The 22,195-nt window shown below is 37.9% G+C and overlaps 1 protein-coding gene across 4 annotated transcripts in view; it reads left to right on the forward strand.

Annotated features, from left to right (window-relative positions):
- Positions 1-22,195, forward strand: part of STAT4 (signal transducer and activator of transcription 4) — a 41,866-nt gene that overhangs the window by 15,618 nt on the left and 4,053 nt on the right. For 3 of the 4 annotated variants that reach the window (XM_058840224.1, XM_058840222.1, XM_058840223.1), the window contains exons 4-23: positions 1,328-1,426; positions 2,258-2,350; positions 4,208-4,286; positions 5,849-5,934; positions 6,553-6,704; positions 7,879-8,037; positions 9,007-9,099; positions 9,935-9,994; positions 10,784-10,801; positions 10,882-10,975; positions 11,864-11,908; positions 14,402-14,485; positions 14,753-14,851; positions 16,065-16,200; positions 17,598-17,650; positions 18,445-18,539; positions 19,104-19,240; positions 19,653-19,844; positions 21,054-21,120; positions 21,620-21,728. In XM_058840224.1, the coding sequence (XP_058696207.1) occupies positions 1,328-1,426; positions 2,258-2,350; positions 4,208-4,286; positions 5,849-5,934; positions 6,553-6,704; positions 7,879-8,037; positions 9,007-9,099; positions 9,935-9,994; positions 10,784-10,801; positions 10,882-10,975; positions 11,864-11,908; positions 14,402-14,485; positions 14,753-14,851; positions 16,065-16,200; positions 17,598-17,650; positions 18,445-18,539; positions 19,104-19,240; positions 19,653-19,844; positions 21,054-21,120; positions 21,620-21,728 (1,950 nt within the window). The remainder of the gene's footprint in view (positions 1-1,327; positions 1,427-2,257; positions 2,351-4,207; positions 4,287-5,848; positions 5,935-6,552; positions 6,705-7,878; positions 8,038-9,006; positions 9,100-9,934; positions 9,995-10,783; positions 10,802-10,881; positions 10,976-11,863; positions 11,909-14,401; positions 14,486-14,752; positions 14,852-16,064; positions 16,201-17,597; positions 17,651-18,444; positions 18,540-19,103; positions 19,241-19,652; positions 19,845-21,053; positions 21,121-21,619; positions 21,729-22,195) is intronic. The other variant, XM_058840225.1, reaches the window with a different exon arrangement.

A 22,195-nucleotide genomic window follows, 5' to 3' on the forward strand; every position in this document is an offset into this window, starting at 1 on the left:
CAGATCAATCATTGATCGAAGGTATCTTCCACCTTAGTCCATACCTGGAACCACAGTGCACGTGGTATTTAATACCAAGCAGCTCAATCAAAGTTGCTACAATCAAAACTAGCATTTTTAATATGGTATTTCTTTACTTTGCAATTGAAGTCAAACGTATTTCAGATTCCACATTTCATGCAAGAGCTCACAGGCAATGTTTAGTGAAAAGCACTAGAAAGGTATATTTAATGCCATGGTACTTGTTGCCTACAGTAGCAATGTGTTCACATTTCTGTCAGATGCATTCACAGCCTTGTATCAAACATAACAATTGGTATGAGATATCAAAGGAAGATATGGCATCAATTAAAGTATGTATAAACTTATTGTGCCAGGTTCAGAGACAGCTAGAATAAAAGAGGTTCTGAGTGGCAGGGAGATATGATGAAAATAAAGAGTAATGATAAGGAGGAGAGAATAGAGTAAGTCCAGAACTGGAAACTGCACAGGAAAAGAAATTAAATGGATTAACTCTGATCAATGGACCATCACTATGAGCACTGAATGAGGGGTATCTGAATGAATGATACTGAATGAAAGGCACGTAGGATACTGGGAAACGCTGAATGAATACATCACAATAAAGGAAGCTGCTTGAGAGTCCTTGATCATTCCAATTTTATAAATACAGCATAAACCAATATTAGTTCAAATTGTGCCCAGTCCTCAGTCACACATCAGTGATTCAGCGCTTTATTTAGTGTGGTGTAAAAATATAGATTTTTTTTTTTTTTTGGTTCTTTGGCTTGAGACAAAAGTTACTAACTCCTTCATCTCAGACACTGTTTTTTTGAAAGAGAAAAATTGTTCATAGACATTAAAATTTAAGTCTTCTGCTTTATGCTGAGGAAGCTTTCCTGCTTGCATCATTACTGTATTGATATGCTTACAAACTTTTTTGTTGGCAGAAGTGCTACATGCTAAGCAGCAACATCCTATTGAACATCAAAGATGTGATAAAATCATGCCCAGAATAGGCTGACAGGAAAGCCCTTTCAAAACAGCTGTGCTAGCAGGGGAGCAATTTGATCTTCAAATGATATACATCTCGGAATTGTCTTTATAATCTCAGTGGAACATTGTTGAGAATATTTTATAATAGTGGCACTAACTGTTGCTGCCCTGAAAGGCTGAAGCAGCACATAAAAAGGGGAGTCTTTTCCACCCACACCAATCTGTAGCTCATAGACACTCGTACATCATGTTGCTTGTGATTTCCAGAGGGACACCCTGTATTCTGGAATTTTTTTGAGTTGTATTGAGCTGTATTTACTTGTGCTTGCAGGGCAAATATCATGGTAATCCCATGCATATAGCGGTGATCATCTCAAACTGCTTAAGAGAAGAAAGAAGAATATTGGCTGCAGCCAGCATGCCTGTACAGGTAATGAATTACATTTCATTAATCTGTTCCATGTTAATCTGCTCACATGCTTTTCAAATCCTGTCCCTCATTCCACTGAAGTGATTTGTGTGCTCTAGGGGTTGCCAAATGTTGCCCTTTCAACTCACATTTGAACTTCATTAGTAGCTTTCTGCTGGAAACATTGCTAGGAGAGACTTCCCTGTCACAGCTAAGCTTCAAAGACTTTAATCTGTAGGAAAGGTTTTAAAGAGATTATTCTTTGCAAAGCAGATGTGTGTATTTTAAATTATGCAATGCATTAATTCATATTAACTATGGAATGCAAAAGACATTCCATCCAATATTTTATAGAGTTATTGATGATTTTTATGCTGTTTGGAGAAAAAAATAATTCAAATTACCAAATGAAACTTATTTTGGGAAAACTGTTACATGATTAAATCCAAGAGAGAATTTTTAAAACAAATGTGTTTTTGTTAATCCCTTATGGATATAATATGTATTCCTATATGAGTCTTGTGCTGTGGATCTTTTTTAAAAATCTGATAATCTATATTTAATTTACTAGATGTTTAATGTCTGCAGTATACCCACACCTTTTCATCTCTTGGATTTCAAAGTTAAAGCTGCATATTTTTCAAATGTGGAGAACTAAACATGTTTGTCTGTTTACAGCTGTCTCCAGATGGTTGAACACTGGCTTCAGAATTCCCTCTCTGTGCTGGAACTTGCAGTACAGTTTCTATCAATTACTATTATTATTATTATTATTATTATTATTATTATTATTATTATTATTATTATTATTATTATTATTATCCCACCAATTTTCTGTTCAATGTGTTCCAGGGACCGCTGGAAAAGTCTCTGCAGAACTCAGTGGTTTCAGAACGTCAAAGAAATGTAGAACACAAAGTATCAGCGATCAAGAACAGTGCTCAGGTACCTTTTTTGTCCTGTGTGCTGTCTCTGCCTGCATGATTTTCACACAGACTGAACTGTCTTTAAGCTGGGTAGCACAATGATTTCTGCCAGCAGACACACTATCCATTTTCCATTATTCCAAGGACATCTGCCCAGACTAACAACTCAGGACACACCTGGATCCTGGGGTGTTAGCAACTGTCGGGGTTCAGTGTGAGAGCTCTCTATTTTAAAGCTCATCCCTGTGTGAGTAGCAGGCAGACCACTGAGTGCAGTGAAAGCATATCTACAGCCTCTAAAAAGATGCAGAAAAGATATTTTTGCAACTTCACCTCCTTTAGCTGGGTCAGCAGTAGCTTAACCTTCACGATCTCTGAGTCATGTAGCGAGACCTTTGTCGAGCCGAAGGCTACGTGACATAATTATGTGGTTTGGAGACGTGAGGGGACAACTGGGAGCTGATGGTGACCACTCTCCAGAAGTTTCTCATGCCACTGCAGGGCAGGGCTGGGCTGTGTCAAACCTGTAGCTATGTTCCAGAGACCTTGAAAGCTCAGAGAATACCTGCACATTCAGTTGAAGGCAGGAGAAGGGTTCAGAGTATCCACAGCTTTTTTGTTCTCCCAGCCCCACTTTCAGCTTTGCAGCAGTCTTAGTGCAGAAATTATTTTTGAAATACCTGTCCATATGTTGTTGAGGAGTAACACTTCTGGTATACTGGAAAGAGATCCTAGGAGCATTCTCTCATCAGTGTCTCCTTTCACACAGAAGAAGGGTTAGAGAGATCAAACCCTTAGAAGGATAAAGTACTTTCAGAAGAATGTAATACTATGTCTCTGTCTACACATAAAGTTTTAAGAGAAGAGTTGCAGAGCAGACAAAGCAGCAGCCTGTCATGCTGCTCCTTCTGTCTGTGTGGGGAAGTACAGCCACCCCTGAAGGACCAGTGAAAATGATAACATTTTCTAGATAGCAGGGATTTTTTTTAAGTAGGTAATTAAGTTGAACACAGAAATTAGCAAGCTCCTCATGCATGTAATTTCATACTTTACGCATATAATTTAAAACTTTAATTTTCAAAATAAAGAGTAAACCAAAATGGCTAATTGTGTGTGGGCTCATTTAGCAAACAAGTTTCTGTATTTTCAAAGACACTTAATGTGCACATCTCGGAAATAAAAAGGATTGTTTATGAGTTATTGGCAAAATCAAGGCTTCCTATAAACAGCACAGAAATAGACCTTCGAAGTACAACAGATAATTTCCTACAGTTTTATTTTCCTTCTTTTGATGGGGTTTTTTGAATTATTGTTTGGTTCCTAGAGAATATCTTCAATATTTTTTTGCAGCACATATGAAAAGAAAGCTGCAAAATGCCAAAGCAGCAAAAATATTTCATTTCTTTATCCAAATTCTTAAGACATTCTGTAAATAAATTCTGTGAGCTCTACTCCTGTGTCTGACTCCACCTTTTTTGGCTTTGCACACCCCAACTCAATTTCCATTTAAATAAATGCAAAATTATCCCTTTGCCCTGCTTTAAAGTTTCAAGAAGAGAGTAATATTATTGGCATAACAATTTTGGTTTAGCTCAGGCTAACACAATCATTCCTGCTTTCCACTATGTCATTGCACTGGTAAACAAGAAGGGATAAAGCTGAATCAACCACTGCCAACTGCAGGATAGAAGATAATACTTGACTTTCTAAACAAGTAAAATAAATCCGTAGCTATAAATGTGTATTTATTATTCAATCATACTTCTTAAAGTTTACAAGATAGTAAACAAGGGTTCCCAGAACTGTTCAGGGGTTTTCAAATGGTGAGAAAGGAAAATACTAATTTATGCATTTGTTCATTTATTTTTTGGGAAAGATGACTGACCAAGATGTGAAATACTTGGAAGACTTGCAAGAGGAATTTGACTTCAGGTATAAAACAATACAGAGCTTAGGTAAGAGTTTTTAGTTTTTAGATTTTCTAGGAAAGGGCTGGTTCTGCAGCTAGACTCCAGCATCAGGGGGTTTTGCACATTACTTAAATAATAATTGTGAACATAAAAATGGATCTTGGGTTTATATAAAGTTATAGTCCTGGAACATGATGACTCTTTGGGGGTTAAGAGGGTAAAGAGGATCACGTTAAGAAAGTTTAGTCATTTCCTATGGATAAGAGGCCTAATGGCACATGAAGTAGTACATTTCTTAATTTAAAGAGCTTATTTTCCAATATCCACACCTTTTACATGGCCCTTCTTTGGGAGAATGTGTCTTATTTCCCAGAGTCGTGCAAAACTGATTTTTCTTACCTCTAACTTGGCTTTCTGTTCTTTTTTGACCACAGTGGTGATAACCAGCTGGTAAGCACTCTGAATGCATGTTTGACCAGCCTGTGATGGTTGAGATCTGCACGTGGCAACAGTCCTTGCATGATCTCTTTCAGAAAAGAAATTGGGGTCTGCTTGTGTCTGCTGAGATATCTGCTTATTACCTTCCTTTGAACAAGCAAAGTTACTGGGTTTGAAACATCCAAGTCCTTAAGTATATCGATCCTAAATGTTGAAGGCTGGATACGATCCAGCAATCAGAAGAGTTGCCACAGTTTAATGAGTTGCTAGTTATCAGGCCATTCATAATTACTGACCACACAGATAACTGAAAGCTGCCCCATCTGCAAAATAAAACATGCTGACAAATAAATGGTTTTCAGGGCTTAAAATATCGCTGCTGTGCTCCAGCACAGCCAGCTTACAGTGTGTAGGAGCAATTGCTGTGGCTGAGCTGGTGCTGGCTATTTGTCTGCCTCTACTGAAATATCTACCCTAACTCAGTAGGAAGGCATCAATCCAGATCTTAGCAGGCACATGGTTGGCACCAATTTCTTTTCTGAATGTAGCATAGAACATGCAAAAGGTCGGGGAAAGTGAGGGTAGGAAAGAACTGCATGTGAGAGAGCATGGGTGAGCCTGGGGACTCTTGAATCTAGTGCATGATCCAGGGAAAAACAAATGTTAGAGAGAGGGGGGAAATGCTCAATGATCAGTGCTCCTGGCTGCTGAAATTCCCCTGGGGATGAACACTTTATCTCTGTTTCAAATGTCTCATAGCCAGACACTGTAATTCACATCGAGTGTCCAAAGAGCTTTAGCCTAACTGCTGACACCATGAGCATATTTATGTTTACAGATCAATCATTGATCCAAGTCAGATGTACGTAATACACAGGAGTATGCACAGGGATGAGAAATTTAGAGAACTCTGGATATACTCTGTATGTTTTCTGCTTTTTTCTGCCCCACATACACGTCTACAGACAGGATCCATAAAACCTTATGTTAAACTTTTACTAAAGCTAGTCCTTTCAAGTTAAATGTGCTGTTACATAATCTTCTGATGTCCACAGTTTATTTTTTCACTAGTTCATGCTGCAGTCTGGTTTTTTTTCCTCTTCTCCCCTTGTAAACAGGCGCATGCACCCACACATGTATTTATACTGATTTTTTTCAACCCCCTGCAGAGCAGAATGACAAAAACAGTGCCCTCATTAAACAGGAAATGTTGGCGTTGCAGGCGATGCTCAATACTTTAGACTACAAGAGAAAGGTTGGTGACGACGTTTTGTCCTTTGTGGTTAATCTGCTTTCTCCCCTTATTCCCACACCAAATACTCAAATGCGTATGTGTGCCTTCCGAAATCTTCATCTCAGAAGGACAGATGAATTTCACAGGAGTTAAAAATTTGCAAAATGTTTGAGTGGGTCTGGTGATTTAGACTAGAAGTTAAAAAACTGGCAATTAAGTAACAGTTCAGTCAAGGATATGCTTCACCTTAAGAGTGAAACAATTTGTTTTAATTTATGGGGGGATGGTTATGATTAAATCAAGACAACAAAAAAACAATGCATTTTATATGATGCAAAACAAAAGCAGAACTTTTTGAACTTGACAGAGCTTGCAAGTGTCAAAATCTTAGAGATATTATGCCCACAAAAAATGCAACACTCTTCTCTCCTACCCTCCCAAAAAAAATAAAAAATTACTGAAGAAGAGTTTATAGAGATTCATGATTAATATACAATGGGTGATGAATCCTATCACTAAAGCAATAGGAACTACACATGGTTACTTTGAGAATAATTGAAAAAAATAAAAGTGCTTCATGATGGTGAATTTTGCAGCTGTTGCTTGTGGTCAGTTAGTGACACCTTTCCTATTTTCCAGGAAGTGCTCAGTAAAATAGGGCGTGTGATCCATGAGATCGATATGCTGATGAGCAACATGCTGACTGAGGAGCTGCTGGACTGGAAGAGACGGCAGCAGATCGCCTGCATCGGGGGGCCCCTCCACGGGGGGCTCGATCAGCTCCAGAACTGGTAAACCTGCCCTGACCTCGCATTTCCACTGAAAACCACAGGAAGTCTGCTGCACTTGAAATGATCATTCCTTTAGATCAGCTGCAACAGCAGCAAATTCACCAGCAGCTAAGAAAGTGAATAACTAAAAGATGCTAACTAAAAGCAACATTCACTATTCAGAATTAACATTACGGTGAACTGCTGAGCCTGACTTGTGGCAGTCACTAGTTTTTGGGTTTGGCAGTTCCTCCAGATCCAGTAGACATACTCTCTTGGGAGTTTTGCTTGAGTAAGAATGGTGCTGACTGAGTTTGTCATTGCAGGCAGTAGGAGTTGTGTCTAGGCAGGAGCTGGGTAGTGGCTTTATGCTTTGACTCACTCCTCCAGACTTCACACTGTGCAGGGATTGAATGGCAGTAGTCTCTGTGGTGGCACCTCTGAAGTGATTGCAAATAAAAAGAAAATAGGATTATAATTGAAAGACAGGATACCCAGAGAATGTCAACACAACATCATGGTCATTACTCTCCCATCAAAACTCTCATATGGAAGAGGTGAAGTAAAAAGTAAGAAGTAAAAAGGAAGGAAAATTACCAAGAAAATTTTAGGACTGAAAACAAAAAAAAAAGGGGGAGGGGGATTTTCCTTCTTTTTTTTGTGTGTAGGTTTCTTTTTCAATTAACAACTTTTTTTTCCCAATGAAGATGCTAAAAATAGCTTCAAAATGTAATTTTATACACACATACTGTAAACTGTTAGCAAGTGTGTTTGGATTTATTTTTCCTTACTGCTTTTACACTTCTTCAGTGCTGTTAACTTGCTCTTTCTATATAAATATTATCCTTTTAAAGAGTACATTTTGCAAAACTCCCAAGCTGTAGGAAATAATTAATGTTGGCACAAGTGCTCTGCATGTACAACATCAGGACCGTGTATATATTTCTTCCAAATTGTCACAGACAGAGTTGCGTTGTTGTGAAAATATTTATCTTTGAAGATAAAGAAGGTGATTTGCCCAATGTATTTATATACTCCTGTAAACAAAAGATGAATGGATGTGAGTTTGGGCAAAGCTGGAAAGCACCATTCAATACAGATTCTGATTTTCCCCGAGCAAGAACTTCAGTATTTCTTGTGCTCTAAGAAACTGTTTACAAGAAAGATTGCAAACGAATTCTTTGTCTTGCTGTAGCTTTACACTATTGGCAGAGAGTCTCTTTCAAGTCAGAAGGCAACTAGAAAAGCTGGATGAACTCTTGACCAGGCTGACTTACGATGGGGACCCTATTCCTGTGCAAAGACCTCAGCTGCTGGAAAAAGTCAACTTTCTGCTCTACAACCTTTTCCGGAAGTGCGTAAACCACTGCCAAAGTACAGAACTTTACCTCAACTGGTACAACAATGAGAACACACTGTTAAGAAAAAGGAAAAAAAGTTTGAATGTCTGAGGATTTTAAGGACCAGGTTCCTAATATAAGAAGTATACACAACTTTCATCAAAACTCGTAGAAACTGAAGGTTCCAGGCAGCTTCTCATGGGTAGCATTTAAGGGTTTGTCATCAAGTTCTGACTCTTAAATTAATGCCAGAAATCCCCTTATTCTAGGAGGAGTTATGTACATTCTGCTGAGAAAAGTTATGAGGTTTTGTGTTTGTGATTTTGCCTTTTTTTTTTTTTTAAGTAAACGTTCCTTTTCTTTCCTCTGTCCTCTCCAAACTACACTTCCTGCTGCCCTCCACACTCAACCGTCTATTACTAGATAAAAGTAGATTTCTCTTGCCTTTTGTACAGGCTGTACTAGAGATACACCACAAGGGAGTCTCTGAAAGCAAAGTGGGCTCAATTGTTTGCTATATATATATATATATATATATATATATATATATATATATATATATATATATAAATTGAACTTATAGTTTAATTGTTATAATTTCATTTCACTGGAGACATGATCAGTGTATTTTCATACTCTGTTTTATGGCTCTGATAAAATTTTGGAAAACCAAGACTTTTACCATCATTGTAATTTAGAACAGTAGAATTCAGTGTGATTTCCCATATCTGTTTCCAAATATCCGAGAATCCAAATATCTGTTTCTTACGGGAACAATTTAAGAGAAAGTTAGACCACTGGATCATCTTGAGAACTGAGAGTTGGAATGCATAGCTCCCACTTCAGCATCTGTAGAGAAATAAGCCTTTGAAGAGATACCAGCCCCTTTCCCTTCCCATCCCCCCCCCCCAAAAAAAACTCCAACCATCTGTTTGTTCATACAAAGTCCTAAAAATCTATTTGTTTCACTTCTTCTCACACAGCTCCTTCGTGGTTGAAAGACAGCCCTGCATGCCAACACACCCTCAGAGGCCAATGGTTCTCAAAACTTTAATACAGTTCACTGTTAAATTAAGGTAAGGAAAAACAGTCTGATATAAACTCCTTCATTTGTGTACATATTTTATCCTAGGAGAATCTAGAAAGCAAAGCAGACCAACTTGCGTTAGGGATCCATTCAACTACAGGGAAATTTTCTGGAATGGGGATATAAAGTCCACAGACTCTGTCATGCAGAACAAGTGGCAGTAAAGAGCAAAACATGAGGAAGAAAAGCAGATTGTGGCTAAAGGCAGCACCTTCAGGGTTCTGTATGCATCAAATTCTTGTTTTAATTACTTTACAAACTGAGTAAATAATGATCCTTATCATACAAGCCAAAATCAGAATACTCAGAGCCACTTCTGCACAGAGGAAAGAGAAGCTGACAGATTTTGGGGGTCCCAGGTGAATCACAGACAAGTTATTTCTCTCCCAGAAGCTCCTTGCCTGGCTTTGTGAAAGAGCAAAGATTGGAGAGGAACTCTCATTTCTACCTTGCAGCAAAAAGTTAATGGAGGGCTGAGGGTGAGAAAAGTACAAGAAGGAAAGCACACACACATCTCTGGTACAGTCAGAGATTATACAAATCTGTTTCCTACTTAGTACTACTTTGGTGTCTCTCCAGCCATTCCCTCAAACACATGCTTGCTTTTCCACACATTTAGAGGGAGAGTAGGGCACCCACCACTGGAACAGCCCAGCTCCTCTTTGTGACTATTCAACCCTGTAAATTGTGTTATAATCCTAGATGCCAAATCTGTTTTCACATTATGATAATTTCTAATACTTTAATCTGGAGTAACCAGTCTAGGTTTTCCTGGTGAGATATTTATTCTGTCAATATTCACTCTCTCATTTTCTGTTTTGAAGGTTGCTAATTAAATTGCCAGAGCTGAACTACCAGATAAGAGTGAAAGCAACTATTGACAAGTAAGAAACTTAAAAGTGAAGATATTCTCTTGCTCCCTAAAGAGACAGCACAAGTTTTTTCAGTGGCTACCCTATCTGATTTAAAAACTGATTTTAAAAGGAGAAGAAAAAAAAAATAAGAAAAAAACCCCACCAGTTAAAAGATCAGAGTAACACTTCTTTATTATGTGGAAGATTTCTTCTTTTTAAACAAAGCTGCTTAAGTCTAATTGATGTTTTTAAATTGGAAACAAAAAGTCCATTTAAGATTTGTCTCAAGACTTAGAAAAAATTCCTCAGACTGATACAGCAGCATCACACAAAAACTTGAAATCAGACTGTATTGCATTTATGAGATAGTTAGGTTTAAAATAGCTCTGAGCTCTCACCATGCACCATCCCCAGCCCTAGGTACCAGCTACCTCCCTTCATCTGCTTGTTGTGCTTCTGCAAGCTCCTTAAAAACACCTTGACTGCATGGACAGATGCTGGCTCACAAGGAAGAGGGAAAACACTTAGTGAGGCAGGAGCAAGAGAGAAGCCAGGGCTGTTTCTCTCAGAAGCTGTGTACTGTCTGATAATAAATAGCAAGATAAAAAATACTACCTACATATGGCCAGATGCAAAGGTCAAAGTGGACAGTATGAATTTCAGTTCTTCAGTTTAAATATTGTAGTTATAGGGTCAATGCAAACCAACTTTGAGCAGGCAAAATCTATCATCTCAGATATGCTTCTCAGTTCAAGTTCTGTCTTATACATTTACTGATTCACAATCCGTTTCCTCTCCCCCACCCCTCTTCTCTTTTAGGAATGTTTCAACTGTAAGGTAAGACAATAAAATATCATATTTATTAAATTTTTCCAATACAATGGTATTTGAGTACATAACTGTCATGTTCTCCACAGTAACCGTAGATTTGTTCTGTGTGGAACACACGTGAAAGCCATGAACATGGATGAGTCTGCAAATGGAAGCTTGTCAGTAGAATTTCGACATTTGGTAGGTTTGACACTTTTTTTACTGTTCTGTACTTCTGGTAGAGAAATAAAAGATTTTTTAGAAACTCTGGAGGGAGAACTGTATTACTGTCAAGGCCACACTCATTTTCTTTCTGCTTGTATAAAAAGATTACTCCTAGAACCTCTTTATGCCATTCCATACTTCACCCATTCCATAAAATAAGACTATATATTTTCACAGAAATGACAAAGCAAATCCTAATTACTACCAGAAAAGGAAAGATTAATCATGCTGAATTAAAAAGCTTTACAGAAACTGAGTTTGATTAAAAAAACCCTGAAACACCAAACCAGCAATAACAACAAAGAAAAAACCAAGCAGAAAAACCCAACACACAGAACAAACAAACAAAAAACCTAAACCACACCACAATTTTCTAGGGGAGATAGAACTGAATGCGTGAAATCTATCAGAAATTAATGCCTGTGATAAGGCCTCATGGGAGACTAGAGCACTGCTTGTGTAATTTCTCTGAGAGCCCAGTGAGCCCTGCTTTCTGACTAACACTCTCTTGCCTGTGGTATTTTTGGGGCTTAACCACTAATGCAGTGCATCAGTATATTTTTGCAAAAGGAGATTGAGATCAATGGTTTTTTGCACTATTTTTGTGGTATATACTTGGCAAGCACCCTAATTAATGCTTTGTTACATTAACTTAGTTTCCTAAAAATTCTTTAAAAATATCAAAAGACTTCTCACTAAATAGAATTTTCAAGGTGCAGTGTCAGAGTCTTCATTAGACTTCATTTGTATATTGCAAATAAAATCTTACTATAACTAAGAACATTCTGGTTATAAATTATGTTCTTTTTATGTACTTCTGTCTATAGTTTCTCTGACACATAAATATTGCTTTGATTTATACAGCAACCCAAAGAAATGAAAACAAGTGCTGGAAGCAAAGGAAATGAGGTTTGTGCATTTATTTTACATGTTGTTTTGGCTTATTCTCACTAGTATTTCATATTTGATTTTATTTAAATCAAAGAGTTGTTAGATTTTGAAATATATACTAAGTACAGGATCCAATTATTATGTTAGTATAAATATAATGAAAACTGTTTGGAATGACTCAAATTGTAATTGCCTGCCTGAAATCTGTATATTGAAAAAGTTACAATAGAAGGTAGAGAGTAATAATCCAAATGTGTGCATTCCATTCAAAGGCTACCTTTTTGGTCATTTACATTTTCAAAACAAAACAAAAAACAAAAAACAACAATGCTAGCTTTTAAAGATGTTTTTGGTTGTTTTTTTTTTTTTCTTTGTTAAGATAATTGTTTCCTACAGAAAAGGTGCTTTAAATATATGTTCTGCTGGTCAAGTTCACAGCTGAAGTCAGGGTGTCATTATATTTGCATCAAAAGGGTTTGCTGCCTCAGCCAGGACCAAAAATGTGCTTAATCTATTTACACTTGTCCCAGCCTGGTCGTTGGTTCCCCTCTCGTGGTTATTCTGTGTATGGCATGACAGCACTAAATCCAGCATAAATAAGGGTAAAGTTGTATTAACAAGTTAAAAAAAAATTAAAGTAAAATAAAATATAAAATAAAAAAATGAAATTACTCCTATCACAGCCCAAATAGCTGTTGTTATACAAGCACAAGAATTATTTTAAGTATTCTTTAAGCACAAAGCAAAAGGTGTGATCAGCATGAAGAATTTGACCAAAACCTAAAGCAGAAGATGTGTGTGCCCATTTGTGTGCACATTTCTGAACAGAACAACTCACAACCCAATCAGCAAGACTGAAACTCGAGGCTCACCTCCCAGTTACTTTGCTGCTTACAAAATCACTGACACCACAACAAGCAAATGCAAAAATGTAAGTCATATTGGCACTCCAGTTTTGGCAGCATTTTCTTACCACTTCTACACATTATGCCTTCAAAACTGTATAAAGCTATCATAGGGCTGTGGAGAATTAGGACAGCTGAACTGTGACCTGGTTCACTACTGATTTCCTCAAATAGAGCCTCTCCTTGGTCAAGTCAGTCTGTGAGAGTGGTTATTAGCAGAACAAGAGTTGAGATTTTCTTTGTTAACAGCAACTATAATGCTTTCAGAAGTTGATTTGTTATAGGATGTTCAGTATGCTAAAAGTGTAGTTAAATATAACTGGCCCTGCTAAAAGAAAAAGTGGAAGTTCTCCATTTTAGATTTGTCCTTTCATGCAGATGTACCATTTTGCCTAGATAATTTTTCCATGAGAAAAATTTGTTTCTGCAAAATCGTAATGGGGGTATGGAGGATTGTTTCATCAACCGTTTTCAACTTTTTGTCAGCAATACAGGTTGAGCTGGATTTATTCAACCTGTATTAAAACATTTGAGCTCATTTGATGGATGAGTATTTCATGTAAAAGCCTTCAGGTCTTAGACGGATTTTTCCTTTGCAAGGCAGATTTATTATTCAGATGCCTAAGGATTTTCTGAGGTCCCAATTCCACATTTATTCGATATCTTTTATTGCAATGGCCTGCACATCTCCTGGAGGAGATGCTCCATTGCAAAGGCCACGAGGTCTGCCAATAAATACTTTTATTTTACATTGATTGAGATCAGATATTTCAGTAAGGGAAAGCATTTTAGTTTGCAATTTTTTATTTCTTTTTTTAAAAGAAAGTCTGACAAAACAAGTGCGCAATGGGGAGAGGAAAACCAACAACAAAGAAAACAGGAAAAAAACAAATATATTTTTATTCTTTGAGTTCTGGGGATGGAAATGTATTTCAAGAGATCTGGTTCCTAAGGGGCAGAGATCTTTACAGAGCTATGCTGGTTTGTAATCAAAACAAATGCTTATTCGACAAACTTTAATCAACGATGACAAACAGATTTTATTTTTTTTCCATCCAAGAAAAGCTTGGGGTTTTAATACCAGATTTGCTTTGGATTAATGATTTAGGCCTCTAGTCCTTCAACTAGTACCCACAGCAAACCTGGATGAAGGCCTGTTTGCTGTTAAAGCTGTGGCTATTTGCTTTGTTTCTAGTTTGTTTCTCCTTAAACATTCCTGTTCAAAGTCAAATTGCCAATCAGTAAGGAAACTTTCAGAAAAGGAAAGTTGGAGACAACCTTCATCAGACACACAAAATTATCTGTTAACTTCTTGTGTGAAAATCTGTGTTTAAAAGTACCATTTTAGAAAAAGATAAATTTTAGAAGTATTACTTAAACAATATTAAAGGGTTATTTTATATTTTTTACAAAAAATACCATACTTTTGGACTAATTCCATGTCAGAGTTGAACAAACAAATTTTCCTTCACTTCCTTCTTTCCTGTTCTGCTTATATATTTGATATGAGTTTTCTTTCCAAGTGTAACCTCAACAGCTGGATCACTAAAACAGTTTTAAATGTCAACTGTGCACTCACAGCTTTATAACCTCATTGTTCCCTCAGGGCCCTCACATGGTGACCGAGGAACTGCACTCCATCAGCTTTGAAACACAAGTCTGCCTGTATGGATTGACCATAAATTTGGAGGTGAGTATTCAGGACAGATTCTCTGGGGCAGGAGTAAAAGGCATTTTTCATCAGTTTATAGAAGTACAACTGTGTTGGCCATACCACAGGTGTGCCTACCCTTGGTGAGGCCCTCAGCAGTAACCACAAGCAGACACAAGATTTCCAGACCTTCTGGAAAAGAAGTCTCTGCTTTGGGAAGAAAGAGAGGCTAAAAAACCAAAGCACAGTACAGCACTAATACTTTCCTCAGCAGCATTTACACATAGCATTCATTCTCTCCACCAGACCAGCTCTTTGCCTGTGGTGATGATTTCCAATGTCAGCCAACTGCCCAACGCATGGGCCTCTATTATTTGGTACAATCTGTCAACCAATGATCCTCAGGTAGGTCCTCAGTACACAAATACTGACTTCTTGCATTTTTGCATTTGTATTGTTTGGTTATTGAATACATTAAGTATAAAAAAATATGTATTTCCCTCTTGAACTGGATTTATTTTTGTCATGTATACTGTTATCAACATCACACTTTATTGTTGTTCTCTTTATCTTTCTTTCCCTGCCCAGATATAAAACCACATGCACCCTTAGCTTTTCTTTTTGTAGCCTAAAGTGGTAGTTCTTAAACTAAGGAAGGGTGGCAGGCCTTCTCCACAACTTCTCTAACTTCTCTAGTTTTAATTTATCTTTCTTGGGTGTGACTGACTAAAACTAGACCTGTTAGAAAATAATTCTACCAGTACAACTCCAAACCATGAAAGCAGGAATATAGGTGAGCCTGTAATGTATTTAAGTGCTTTTTTCCCCCATGGATTTTACAGGAACTTGTGCTTTTTGTAGAGAAGCTTATACATGCTAAGCAGCAACTTTTAGTGGCTCTAACCCTGAGCAAAAGCACAATCATTCTTTCTAAGGCTCCAGCTGTCTCAGCACATATTTTAGATTCAGTCACTGTTACTGTATTTGCAGACTGTGGAACAGTGCTGTCAATGGCTCTCGGGCTTTCAGCTGGAGATTAATGCAGTCACACAGATGCTCAGAGGAGGGAAATGGTCAGACAGTCTACCATGGTGGCCAGCTGACCAGCAGGCTGGACTGCATCATCACTCTGTGATACTCCAAAGAGGTTTTGCACAAGCTTCAGTATTCCCATTGTGTATACAATTTAAAAAAAAAAAAAAACAAACTAAGATAAGACAAATGATTCAACAGCACATCACCATATCAGTATGTAATGGTTTAAAGATTCCATGCACTAAACATTAAAATATAGTGATAATATCTAGGGTTTTTTTGGACAGGATTTAAGCATATTTTCACTGTTTTTACACAGGACACTACCAGAGGCATAGCAAGGTATTTTAGCATCCAAGATGCACACAGGGACTTTAGCTCTCTCTAGGAGTGCCACCCTACAACCCTGCTTGGGCACTCCACTGGACCTTGCTGGGTGCCTGTATGTTTGCCCTGGTGCTACCCCACACACAAAGCTCGCTTTCAACACTTCCAGATTCTGCTCAAGTACTTGCAGCCTCCTCTTACAGCCTGATATGTATTTCATGGTTGCTATCTAAACAAAGCATTAATTCTGTTGCAGAATTTGTCTTTCTTCAACAACCCCCCTGCTGCCACTTTAAGCCAGCTCTTAGAAGTACTGAGCTGGCAATTTTCATCATATGTTGGTCGTGGGCTCAATTCTGAACAGCTCAACATGCTGGCAGAGAAACTTATGGGTATGTGTGTAGAAATATACAGATTTTATTTACTTTGGGGTTATTCTACTTGGTAGCTACAGGTAGGGGCCTTAAGCACACATTGTGGTTTAGCAACAGCTGGCAGCTAAGCCCCACACAGCCACCAGAGTGAGATGGGGAGAAAACTGGAAGCGTAAAGTAAGAAAACTCATGGGTCAAGATAAAGACAGTTTGACAGATAAAGCAAAAGCCACATGTGCATACCAGGCAAACAAGGAATTAATTCACTTCTTCCCATCTGCAGGCAGGTATTCAGCCTGGAAATCATGGCTGGATTCATCACACAAAGGAGTTACTTGGGAAGACAGATGCCATCACCCCAAACATCCCCTCCTTCCTCCTTTTTACCCCTAAGTTTACATGCTGAGCATGTCACCATACAGTGCAGGATATCCTTTTTGGCTAGTTAGGATCAACTGTCCTGGTTGTGTCCTCTCCCAGCTTCTCAGCACTCCCAGCCCCTTTGCTCATGGGGTGGGTTGAGAGTCAGAAAAGACCTTCACTGTGTTTAAGCCCTGCTCCACAAGAACTAAAATATCCCTGTATTACCAGCACTGTTTCCAGCACAAATCCAAAACACACTGGCTACTGTGAAAGAAAATGAACTCTACCCCAGCCAAAACCAGCATGGCATGACCTCCACTTCCAGAGCTGGTGTCAAAAATGTCACAATGACATTTTTTTTCTTTAAAGAAAAGCAGGCGTCAGCTTATTCTTATCACAAACTAATTCAACTTTCGAACTTCCAGGCTGCTCAACTGAAGAAAGAGGGCATCAAAGTCACACTGAACTGTGATGTTATTTTGCTTCCTTAACAATTATCTCATACATCTGAAATCAAAAGGAAGTATTTTTGCTTGTTTATGAGGTTTGGTTTGGGGTTTGTTTCATTTGAAGTACCTGTCCTTGTGGGTCTGTTCATTTCTGGGTCCTCACCAGATATGCTTCTCTGGTGTCAACACAGGAAAGAAGCCCTGTTACCTCACCAAGATGAACTACCATTGACTACTCTGAGACCCAAGTGTGCCCCAGAAGGGAGAAGCCCTGGGGAAAGCTGAGAAGTAACATTTAAGCTAAAAACTGAAACTGAGCACATAGTGTTGCAAACACCAAGTCACAGGCTACTTTAGGCAAATATTTTCAAAACTATTATCACCTGCCTCAAAAGAATACAGAAAACCAGATCTGCAGTCCCTTAGCATGTCCCTATGCTCTCCCTCCCCAAGTCTGGATGTACTGTACTTCTCCTGTCATGCCCCCACCCAACTATACAGATATCAAGCAATATTTATTTCATAACTTCAGAATAATATGTGCACCATTTGTTTCTTCTTTTTCTTTTTTCTTATTTTTCTTTTTTTTTCTTTTTCTTTCAGGACAGCAAGTCAGTTACAATGATTATCAACTATCCTGGGCAAAGTTCTGCAAGGTACTGTTCCAAAAGTAAAACTAAACTCTCATTACTCATAACACCCACAGCCATGCCTATCTCTGTTTCTCTGATGCTGCTGATAAGATTCCCACTTGCCCTGTGTGGAACTTTCAGCTCAGCACAATCACATCCCTTGTAAAAAATTAACTAGGAGAAAAACACTTCCAGAAGCATAAAGCTTGGGATTAGGGATTACTTAGTTATATTGCTACAGATATCAGAAAGTGCCATTATAGTGTACCTTATATATTTCTTCAAATGATCACTTGAAAGTCCTACCAAAGCATGCAGTACATTTTTCACAGAGCATAAGTAAGATTTTTCATATGTTTAGTTTTGACCTGAATTATTTCAAGACAGTAAATATATACAATAACTTTGATGAGGAACAGAGAATGTATTAATAAAGAAAGGTAAGCTCATTTAATTCACATTAACTGCATTATTTAAACAAGTACAAAACCTTGGAAGGAAGTTCAACTTTCTCATATTCTTTTCACTCAAAATATAAACTTATAACTAGGAGGAAACCACAGGTGTGATTTTTATTCTCCTTGAAAAATGAGGTGATTCCAATGCATATCTTAAAAATCAGTTGGCTTTATGTCATGTTGAAAGAGAGATGTTACTCAAAACTGCATGTCAAACTGTCATTCTCACTTGAGCAAAGTGGCTTATTCTTAAGAAACGAAGAAACTGTCATGTGAACATTGAGTAACATCACTCTTACAATTCTCCTCTCGTGTGTGTTGTTTCTGTTTTTGTTTTGTGGCTGTTTTTTTAACTGTTAGGAACATTTGCCAGGGAAGTCTTTTACCTTTTGGGTTTGGCTTGAAGCAATCCTGGACTTGATTAAAAAACACATTCTTCCTCTTTGGATTGATGGGTGAGCAACAAGAGAACTGCTGTATATTGATCTCTCACCACATTTTCTCTATCCTTCACTCATCTCAGTTTTAGCCATGCAGAGGAGAACTTGCAAATGAGTTTAACACTTCCCTCTCCCTTCTCCCATTCATAACATTTGGAAATTGCTGCCAAAGGGGAACAACATGAGATCTCTTAAAATGCAGGTTTAGATCTATTCTTCAGTTCTGCCTATGCAATCAAGTACTGGGATAAATTTCACCAGGATTCACAGTACTTTGAGCTCTATGCCATACTCCACATGCAAATCACACAAAGCTTTGGCCATAGTGCCCAAGCCTTCTAAAGCGTTGTAACCAGGTTTTGAACACCTGTATGAAGTCTGGCCAGATCAAGGCCAGGCTGGATAGCTCTGAGCAACCTGGTCTGGTGAAAGATGTCCCTGTCCATGGCAGAGAGTTTGGAACCAGGTGAACTTTAAGGTCCCTTCCAACCCAGGCCCTTCTATGATTCTACACATTGCACAGATCAAAGCCTGTATTTTTTTCCAAAAGTAAACCCATCATTTCCTGTTATACCTCAGGTACGTAATGGGATTTGTAAGCAAAGAAAAGGAACGAATTCTGCTGAAAGACAAGACACCAGGAACATTTTTATTAAGGTTTAGTGAGAGCAATCTGGGTGGAATTACCTTTACTTGGGTGGATCAGCTAGAAAATGGTAAGTGTAATTAAAAGAAAAATAACTAAACCAAAACCAACCCAAACTCTGCAATATACTTGCAATACAGGAGTCAAGTTTTGTTTGGTTTGAAAGTAAAATTCACATGTATCATGTCGCGGTGTCACAGTGTGGTTTTGGACAAGATACAAGTATAATAATTTTTCAAACAAACCAAAACTGACATTCTACCTCTGAGCTCCTTTTATTAACCAAGCTTTCTATGAGGTGTGCCTGCTAACTGCAGGCTTTACATTTGTTTCCAAATATGCAGAAATTCAATATTGAAAGATACTAACATAGGTAAGAACAGGTAAAGCCTATGCAAGTGTAAACCTCAAAAGAAAGGCAAAAATGCCTTCCAGCTGCAGTTGCTCATCTACAGGTTTATGGTGCCTTTGTGTTTTTGCAGGAGATGTAACATTTCATTCAGTGGAACCCTATAACAAAGGTCGCTTAGCTGCCCTGCCTTTTGCTGACATACTGCGCGATTACAAAGTGATCATGGCAGACAACGTTCCTGAAAACCCCCTGAAGTACCTGTATCCAGATATCCCCAAAGATAAGGCCTTTGGCAAACACTACAGCTGTCAGCCAAATGAAGGTTAGGCTCCACTTGTCTATTTACCCTTTCTGCACAGCAGCTGCAAAGTCAAGAAGCAATTTGAGGAATGTAGGGAGAGGAGGGAGAGAAAAGATTAAGATGCCTCCTTTAATAGTCATCTTCAAGAGAACTGTTTTCACATGTGTCCGTCATTTAGACAGCTTCATTTTGCAAATACATCCCTGGTCTTAGAGTTTACAAGTAGAGGTGATGACAATATTTAAAAGAAGCTAAAAAATTTGACTGATGCATCAGTGCTTGGGTGTTCAAAGGAGAGGAAACTGAAAAGTCATCCTGCTTATTAGCTGCATATTGTGTTACACTGTAGCATGCTGTCTCTTTAATTTCAAGTAAACTCAGTATTTCTAATTTGGGAATACTTGGAAGCCCTACTTTGTTTCATTTCATGCAGTGGAACCCTAAAACAAAGGCTGTCTATCTGCACCACCTTTTCCCAATATACTGAACAATTGCAAAGTTATTATGGCAGACAGCTTTCCTGAAAACCCCTGGCAACTGCACTGGAAAATGCAAAATGGCTATATAAGGATGGTTCCAAATATTTTCAGGCCCACATTCTTTTTTGTCCAAGTTAAAAGTCATCTCATTTTTAGATCAAATTCCTTCTCGCTTAAAGAAAGCCCTCAAAGCCTTAATTTTTTAATAGATAAAACACATTCTTCTAGACTTTCAGTATCAAAGGTTACAGTTCCATTTGAACTCAAATTCCTACACAACTCAAAAATATTTGGAGGCTACAGTATTTTTCTCCCTCTTCATTTTAACTCAGTGGACTTTGCTCCAATCCTCTAAAATCGTACATATATGCTTAATTTCATGCAAAAGACATTGCTGAAGCTGTATTTGTAGAGACAGAGCTCCAAGCATTTGCAGAACTGAAATCTGCAGGCTTAGAGTACCAAAATTAAAGAACTGTATATTTGCTTTGAAGGCCTAACAAAACCTTTTTCATCAGTTGTGGTATTATATTGAGATTCATATCAAGGGAACACAGACAATTCTGTAACTAAGACCTGAGCTCAAGGACCTGAACTCAAGGACTAATCTTAGGAATTCCCCTCACTTCTATGGCTATTTATTTATGCACGGACTTTCCAATTTATTATTGTCTGCAGCACTTCAAGCAAATAATCTATTTCAAATAGATAATGACTAGACAATATTTAATTTCTCTGCTATTTATTCTAGTCTCAAAGCCCTCAGATGGAGGAGTGAAAGGTTATGTTCCTTCTGTATTTATCCCAGTCTCCAAAATGTAAGTATCCTCACAGGTGTGTTACACTTCAACTGTTATTTTTATTTCATTTACATTCCATTTCAGAGTTTCCCCTGCCTCCTTTCCCCAAACTATTTGAAAATAGTTTGGCAAGGACTGCTAAAGATAAGAAAGGGAAGTAAAGGACTTCCCCTGTACAGTGCTTTTCCCATTCATGGGGCAAACCATTTGTAAAAATTGAACGCAGATTTTATGGTACTCTGGATCTACTTATCTTTCACTGTCTCCTTTTTATCTCCAGCAGCTGATATTAGGGCCAAGGAAAGAGAGGATAAATCTAACTGTATATCCTACACTTTTAAGTGTATACCAGGTTGTTGGCACAAGCTTATAGGGCCACCAGAAAGCCTGAGTACAGGGTTAACAAACTTAAAAAACATTCACCATACTCCACTGATATGCATAAAGTTGGAGGAATTTAAGTTTTTTCTAAGTTCATTTTTGTATATTTTTTGTTTGCTTTGTTTTTTCTTTTTAGCTTAAATGACTCTACAGAACCACATTCTCCATCAGATCTTCTTCCAATGTCTCCAAGCGTTTATGCTGTGCTGAGAGAACACCTGAGTCCCACAGCCATTGAAACTGCTGTAAGTTGTAAACTTTCCCATTCTTAAGTAAATATTAGGCAAACAGAATACAGCACAAATGCTGGTGAATAAAAGGCTGCTTGTACAGCTATGAAAGAATCAGAGCTCTTTCATCACTTGCTGTATTGCATTCTGAAACAATGGTGCAGATATTTTCTATTCTAAATGGTGCAGGATGCTGCAAGCATCTTGAAAGCACTGGAATTGCCTGACATGCTGGCCAATGAATCATAAATGTCAGAACACAAAGATCCCAGAGTTCTTGCACAAATGAAGGCTTTACATTAACAAATACATGTCACTTATACTAATTCTCTAGATTGCACAAAGGTCTGGACTTGCTGTGGGGAGTTGCCCAAGGAACATAATAATTTCCAATTCGGTAAACTTGCACAACTTTTTCACACTGCAAGATTTTACATGAGGTTTCAAAGTGCAAAATTAAAAGTCAACTAAAACACTTTCAG

This window comes from Poecile atricapillus, chromosome 5 (genome assembly GCF_030490865.1).
Source record: "Poecile atricapillus isolate bPoeAtr1 chromosome 5, bPoeAtr1.hap1, whole genome shotgun sequence".
Taxonomy (NCBI): domain Eukaryota; kingdom Metazoa; phylum Chordata; class Aves; order Passeriformes; family Paridae; genus Poecile; species Poecile atricapillus.